A 7,485-nucleotide genomic window follows, 5' to 3' on the forward strand; every position below is an offset into this window, starting at 1 on the left:
TGTGTGCAATTACGATAAATACACCAGTCTCTGGGAGGTCCCAAAGTTGGTTAGTTGAACTGTTAACAGATAGATATTACATAATAAAAATGAAACAACATTCAAATCAAATCTGGAACAAGGTTCTTCAAAAAACACCAAACAGGGGTAGGATGTTAGAAAATTTCCAAGGTGTTGAATATCCCCCAGAGCACATTATAGTCCATTATTAAGACAGAGAGAGAATATGGCACAGCAGTGTTCTGTGTGGAAGAGGAAGTCCTCAAATGAGTATCCAGTTAAGGAAATCACTATTCAGGAAAGCCACCAAGAGGAGATACAAATCTTCCACAGCTAAGCTGGAAGACACTGTGCATACTGCAACAATAGGCCAAAAGATTCACAAAAAAAAGTCTTCATGGGAGAGTTGTCAATTTTAGAGACTGAAGCCAAGTGAAAGAAGATTCTACAGTCTGATGAGACCAAAAAAATAGCTTTTTGTCCTAAATGTTAAGCACTATGTTGGGCACAAGCCAAAAAATCTCACATCATCCTGAGAACACCATCCCTACTGTGAAGCATGGTCATGGCAGCATCATGCTATGGGGATGCCTCTTAGCATGAGGTACTGGGAGACTGATTAGCAAAGTCTGGACCTCAATCCAATTGAGAATACATGGAAAGGGTTGAAAACCGCTGTTCCCTAAAGATCCCCGTCCAACTTAATGGAGGTTGATAAATTTTACAAATAGGAATGGGCAAGAATGGCTTTGTCCAGATGTGCAAAGCTGGCAGAGACCAAACTCATAGCCGTACTCGCTGCAAGAGGTGACTCTACCAAACATTTACTTAAGAACAATTTGCAGGTTTTATATTTCTCTTTGCCTTTTTGCACTTTTGTGTTATTCTGTTGCAAAGAGTCTTCATTCAATCCATTTTAGTGTCACATTGTAACAGTACTTTGTGGAAAAGTCCAAGGCAGGTGAATACTTTTGAGAGGCACTATATTGGGAAAACTTTCTGCAGCTTACCAGTATACTTCTGGGACAAGAGAGTATGCAGGTCTATCTCCAGACTGTTGCTGGTATGTTTGGCTTGACCCAGCTTGTAGAACTCCAGTGCACGCATATCATCAGGAAATATGGGCTCACAGGAACCCCAGGGCGTTGAGTGCAGCTCCAGGAGGCCTGACATCATATTCTCCCTCACCAGGAGAACCCGGAACTCCCACACTGCATCTGCACAAGGTGGGAGTTGGCAGCTTGGCACACAGCTCACTCACACCCCATAATCTAACAAGCTAGTAAACAGTTGGATTCAAGGGCTCTCAACTCGGAGCCTAGGGAACCGGAGTACTGCTGGCTTGTTTTCTACCTGGTAGTTAATTGCATTCACCTAAAAAATTTGTGTGGTTTAGCGGTTTCTCCATAGCCCCCCCCCCCCACCACCACCCCTGGTTGCACTACTCCCTTTGTACTACTCTGACACAGCCTTGCAAAGTCTGATAATGGAAGTTTTCAGTTGTTACAGGTACGTGTCTACCTTGGGAACCTTCCTGCTGCTATCCCTGCATTTCAATTGCTCATGCACCTTGCACATTCAATTTGCCTTCATTGCATATTTAGAATTGCCATCGTACTTGCAGACTTTCAGCGTTAATTCAAAGGGATGAACAAAAATATCATTTGAAACATTCAGGAATTGCAACCATTTTCATACACAGTCCCCTTATTTCAGGGGCTCAAATGTAATTGGACACATTAACACAATCGTAAATACAATTTTCATTCTTAATACTTTGTCAAGAATCCTTTGCAGGCAATGAATCCTTGAAGTCTGGAACACATTTACATCACCAAACGCTGGGTTTCTTCCTTTGTGATTCTTTTCTGCAGCGGTCTTCAGTTGTTATTTGTTTGTGGATCTTTCTGGCGTAGGTTTTGTCTTCAGCAGGTGAAATGCATACTCAAACGGTTTGAGATCAGGTGATTGACTCTGCTATTTCAAAATATTCCACTTTTTTGCCTTAAATAACTCCTGGGTTGCTTTCACAGTATGTTTTGCCTTCTCCATACTTTTTCCCTTTCCATCATTCTGGTACAAGTTGATTGTAGTTTCATCTGTCCAAAGAATGCTGTTCCTGATCTGGGCTGTTTTTTTTTATGTTCTTTGGCAAAGTCCAATCTGGCCTTTCTATTCTTGAGGCTTATGAATGGTTTGCACCTTGTGGTGAACCCTCTGTATTTGCTCTCATGAAGTCTTCTCTTTATGGTAGACTTGGATAATGATATGCCTCCTGGAGTGTGTTCTTCACTTGGCTGGATGTTGTGAAGGGATTTTTCTTTACCATGGAAAGGATCCTATGATCATCCACCACTGTTGTCTTCCATGGACATCCAGGCCTTTTTGTGTTGCAGAGTTCATCAGTGTGTTCATTTTGTTTCAGAATGTATTGATTTGGCCCCTCCTAATGTTCCTGCTATCTATCTGATGGATTTTTTTATTTGTTTTGCTGCCTAAAGATGGCCTGTTTCACTTGCATTGAGAGCTCCTTTGACTGCATGTTGTGGGTTCACAGCAACAGCTTCCAAATGCGAATGTCAGACCTAGAATCAACTCCAGACCTTTTACCTGCTTAACTGATGAATAAATAATGAAGGAATAGGCCACACCTGTCCATGAAACAGCTTTTGAGTCAACTGTCCAATAACTTTTGGTTCCTTGAAAAAGAGCTGTAATTCCTAAACCCTTCCTCCAATTTGGATGTCATTACCCTCAAAGGAAAGCTATATTCATTATTTAACTGTAGCTTGAATATATTTTGGTAAACAGCCAAAATAACAAAACTTGTGTCAGTGTCCAATTATTTCTTGACCTAAATGTACATGTCTATCTTGGGCACCTAATTTCTGCCATCCCTGCATCCAGGTTGCACATGCTACCTTCAGTTTGCCTTGACTGCACATTTAGAATGCCATTCAGAATTGCCATTTGTACACGCACAACTATTTATCCCACTTATAACATACACTGCTCCTCCATTTGCCTTAATTGCACATTTAGTAGTGCCATTTGTACTGCATTTGCCTATAATGCACATTTATACATTCCACTTGTAATATACATAATACTTGTACATTTCTGCCTTCTTCTATTTGCACTTCTGGTTAAATGCTAACTGCATTTTGTTGTACTGTACTTGTTCAATGACAAAGTTAACTCTAATCTAATCAGTCCCTGTTTAGTGAGCTGTAATTAAAACCAGCAATACTTCGGGTCCCAAGAAGTAGAGGGATTGATAACACTCGAAAATGCGGAAGCCACAACAACTTGTTCTTTCTTGTTCAGACTTTACCTCTGTTCCTGTTGATCCGTTGCAGCCAGGTCAACGCAGCTCCCCAGAGCACCACTGCCCCCTGCTGTCCATCCCCCTGTTCTGCAGTCAGCACAGCCTTCAGCACTCCTCCTGTCCTGGACATGCCCTCTGCCTCAGCACGCCACGCTGGGGGACACTCAGAATCAATGCACGCAGGCTGCTGCTGTCTGAGAACTCATATGAAAATGGCTTTGTAGGCTCAATCAACCACTTTCCATGTCAAAGACAATAATAGTTGTGAACTAACGTTTGTCATTTTGGAGGTTTTTCTCCTCCTTCTAACACTGACTTCACACACTGCTTCTTCTTCAAGCAGGGTGTAATTACTACTATTGGTTCGTTTTAGATGTATGCACTAACTGGAAGTCACTCTGGATATGACTAAGACGGAAATGGAAAAACTGTGTAACAAACGAAAGGAATGCAATCCGACGTGTGTGTGTGTTTACGTGACCTTCCAGACGGAGGCTCATTACCTGAGAACATCTCGGTGTGTGAGACTCGAAGCAGCGCGTGCACTAGCATGTTGGGTTTCATGGTCCCAAGACGGGCGTGCGGGATGGAGTTGGGATTCTGAGGGTTGCGAGGGGGGAGCGACACCAGCAGGGAATGCTTCTCACGCAAGTAACCACACAGCGACCTCAGAGTCCGCCCACTCACATTCTGAGGTGCTGCAGAACACAGGCGCATTAATCAGCCGGCTCTTGTGGGATTTTCCTGACTTGTCGTTTGGAGATTAGTGATCAGTGAACACTATCAGAAATGTATTTAAATTATTACACTATACCAAAAGCACAGATAAATAGTGTGTTCATCTACAACAGCAGGAGAACAGTAAGAGAAATATAAAGGGGAGATAATACACCCAATGCCACATACAGTACATTTGGAAAGTATTCACACCCCTTCACTTTCCCACATTTAAAGCCTCATTCTAAAATGGATTAAATAAAAAAAGATGATTATCAATCTACACACAATACCCCATCACGACAAAGCAAAAGTGTTTTTCGATTTCATTAGCAAATAAAAAAAAAAGATTAAAAAGAAATAAAATGAAATGTACATACCTATTCAGCCCCATTGCTATGACACTAAAAATGTACCTCAGGTGTATCTTGCATTAATTTATCACCTTTGAGTTGTTTCTACAACTTGGAGTCCACCTGTGGTAAATGATATTGGTTGGACATGATTTGGAAAGCTATACGCCGGTCTATAAGGTCCCACAGATGACAGTGCATGTCAGAGCAATAACCAAGCCATCAGGTCGAAGGAATTGTCCATAGAGCTCCGACATAGAATTGTGTCGAGGCACAGATCTGCGGAAGGTTACCAAAACATTCCTGCGGCATTGAAAATCCAAGAACAAAATGGCCTCCATCATTCTTAAATAGAATGTTTGGAACCACCAACAATTCCTAGAGTTGGCTGCCCAGAGCAATCCAGGGAGAAGGGCCTAGGCTGGGGAGGTGGTCACCCTGACAGAGCTCCACAGTTCCTGTGTAGAGATGGGAGAACTTTCCAGAAGGACAACTCTCTCTGCAGCACTTCACCCATCAGGCTGAATTTGCTAAACTTTATGGCAGCCTGTTGTTGCTTGGTGGTTATGGGTATTGTGTTTAGATTGATGAGGACAAAAATCTATGTAATCCATTTTAGAGTAAGGCTGTAATGTAAGAAAATGTAGAAAAAGGGAAGGGGTCGGAATACTCAAATTTTCCGCAATTCACACTTAAGTGTGCTGCAATTTCCCATCTAGTCACCAGGTGGCGTTAAGGCCTAAAGGTCCAGATTGGATTCTAAAAAGCTGTTGGACTCTACTCGTCTTCTTCCACTTGAGATCTTTGGTCCACATGGGACTTCATTTAGAAACATGTGACCATGGTAAGACCTAGTGGTTTACTAATGTCTTGCGGATGATGTTTCCTGCGTAACACATCCCCACCTGGTGGGGAGCGGCTGCCAGTGACCTGGCCCAGATTGAGAAGCCTGCTGCTGTAGGACGACTGCAGCATCGTCTCGCCTCTCCACTTGTCCTTGCTCACCGTCAACCCTATAATGACACACAACGAGCTGTATTATACAAACACAATCCGCTGGTTGCAAGGTCAAAAATCTGAAAGAAATGCAAAAAAAAAATAGAGCAACAGTTGGAACGTGTGCGACTGCGACATCGACAAGTCTTCATAACAAATAATGCCGAACGGAGGAGTGGACGCGTACCAGTGATAAGCAGCACATCTCCAGAGGACACCGTCAACGCCCAGAACGCTGCCCTCCTCCACAGGACCACCTTCATCTCCACTCCGGACTGGTCGGTGGCCACCACCGAGGCCAGGGGGATGCAGGTCCCGGCGGACGGGCCTGACCGCACCCTGATCTCCTTCAGGTGACACGGATGCACCACGGCCACTAAGACGGAGAAACGCCGTCCCAGAGTGACACATTCAGCCAGGAGGCTGGTGGGGCCTTGGGGAGAGACAGGAGCCCTGTCCACGGGCTGATCCGCTGGCCTTGCGCTCCCGGCTGCAGAGGGTGAGGCCCGGCTCCGTTTAGGCGCCGGCGGTGAAGGCGACACCCCCGACGGGGATTGAGGTGAGGGGAGGAGGTTTTTGGAGACGTCACTCTGAGAGCATAGTACCCCTTCAGCAGTGGCCTCTAGTATCACACCTCCTTCCTCCTGCTTCTTGCTCAGCAGGGGCTCGTAGAACAGTTCCATGGATCCCTGCTGGGTCGCTCCTTGGCCCCTGTGTACCGGCGACGGAGTTGGGGTTGCTGGACTGTACAGCTCCAGGGAGCATATGGAGGCGGAAGTGGACGGTTTGGGCGGGCTTGGTGGAGACCTGGCTTTTGAAGGGCTGGTGTCTCTTTGCGTGCCCAGCCTTCCTCTCAGCAGCAGGGCTTGGCTGACCGTCCACGCGCTGAGGTACTCAGTCTCCACAGACAGGGCTGGATGCGACTGGACGTCCACTCTCTCAGGGGCGTACAGCGTCCCTGCGCCAGGCTGCCCGGCTGGGAAGCAGCTGTCCAGATACTCCCTTACCGACTCAGAACACACATCCTCATCAATAGTAACAGCGGGCTCATTCTGGGCGGGAGACCTATCCAAAGGGGCCAGGCCAGCCTGGGTTGTCTCTTCGGACCCCGGTTCTTTCTCTGAGGGAGAGCCAATTTGTTTCTTAGGACCGTGATGCAGTTTAGGATGGTATTTGCGTGTTCTGGCTTCCTCGCTGTGCTCTGGCGAGGAATTAACCCAACCTTGACTGTGGACCCGACCCTCATCATCCTCCCTTAGCCTCAGGATGCCCCCCTGCCTGTAGAGCTCCACGGTCCTCCACGGACTGGATGGTGCAGGCTCTACTTCGGTAAGATCAGGCACAGGTGTCAGGGGCGGGGCTGGGGCTCCCATGAACACGTAAATCTTCGGCTTTTCATTCATTCTGCTGTTTTCCCTTAACGCCACAAATCAGAATCTCTTGGATTCCATAGACATTGGGATGTAATCCCACACCCTCTGAACAAGAGAATTATCCTGCAGGAAAAAAAAAAACTCTCTAAAATCACACAAAGTGAGTACATGTTGATAAAAATTACTTAATTCCTTCCAGAGATTTCTAATGTTGACATGCTCAGGAATAATGTTTTGCTTGCTACGAAGACCATGATACTTGTTTCTTATCTAGCTTAGTTGAACGCACTGCCAGTTTGTCACTGCATACAAGTGTCTGCTAAATGATGACAGAAAAGCATATCACTTTTTTATTGACCTCGTTTTTCTGTCAGAACTTGTTAAAACAATGCATATAGTACACGTTAGTCATTTAATTGATGCGTTTTTCACACCATTGTGTCATCAGATTTCTGATAGTAATGCAGACTAGAAATTGTGAAATGCTGGACCTAGAAGGAATTCATTGAATTGGAGCACCTAGGTCATAGAAAAATGTACATTTTCTAAGTGTGGAGGCTAGAGGTCTGGCATATTGATATCATCCCACAACTGAGACATTCCTACAGAAGTGTGAAAAGACAGCCACCTCTTCTGGCAAAAAAATAATTACACTGACTGGTACCAGGTCTGAAAACGAATAACCTCAGAGGTTTGGCTGGGTGTCACCTAAACTTCT

The 7,485-nt window shown here is 45.1% G+C and overlaps 1 protein-coding gene across 1 annotated transcript in view; it reads right to left on the reverse strand.

Moving 5' to 3' along the window:
* Window positions 1–7,485, reverse strand: part of LOC105010701 (nuclear factor of kappa light polypeptide gene enhancer in B-cells 2 (p49/p100)) — a 34,717-nt gene that overhangs the window by 26,170 nt on the left and 1,062 nt on the right. Inside the window, exons 2-6 of the mRNA XM_034292839.1 lie at window positions 5,582–6,890; window positions 5,304–5,411; window positions 3,832–4,026; window positions 3,335–3,481; window positions 1,011–1,217 (exon numbers count right to left, since the gene is read on the reverse strand). Coding sequence (XP_034148730.1) covers window positions 1,011–1,217; window positions 3,335–3,481; window positions 3,832–4,026; window positions 5,304–5,411; window positions 5,582–6,797 — 1,873 coding nt within the window. The 5' untranslated portion in view covers window positions 6,798–6,890. The remainder of the gene's footprint in view (window positions 1–1,010; window positions 1,218–3,334; window positions 3,482–3,831; window positions 4,027–5,303; window positions 5,412–5,581; window positions 6,891–7,485) is intronic.

The sequence above is a fragment of the Esox lucius genome, chromosome 6, assembly GCF_011004845.1.
Source record: "Esox lucius isolate fEsoLuc1 chromosome 6, fEsoLuc1.pri, whole genome shotgun sequence".
Classification (NCBI taxonomy): domain Eukaryota; kingdom Metazoa; phylum Chordata; class Actinopteri; order Esociformes; family Esocidae; genus Esox; species Esox lucius.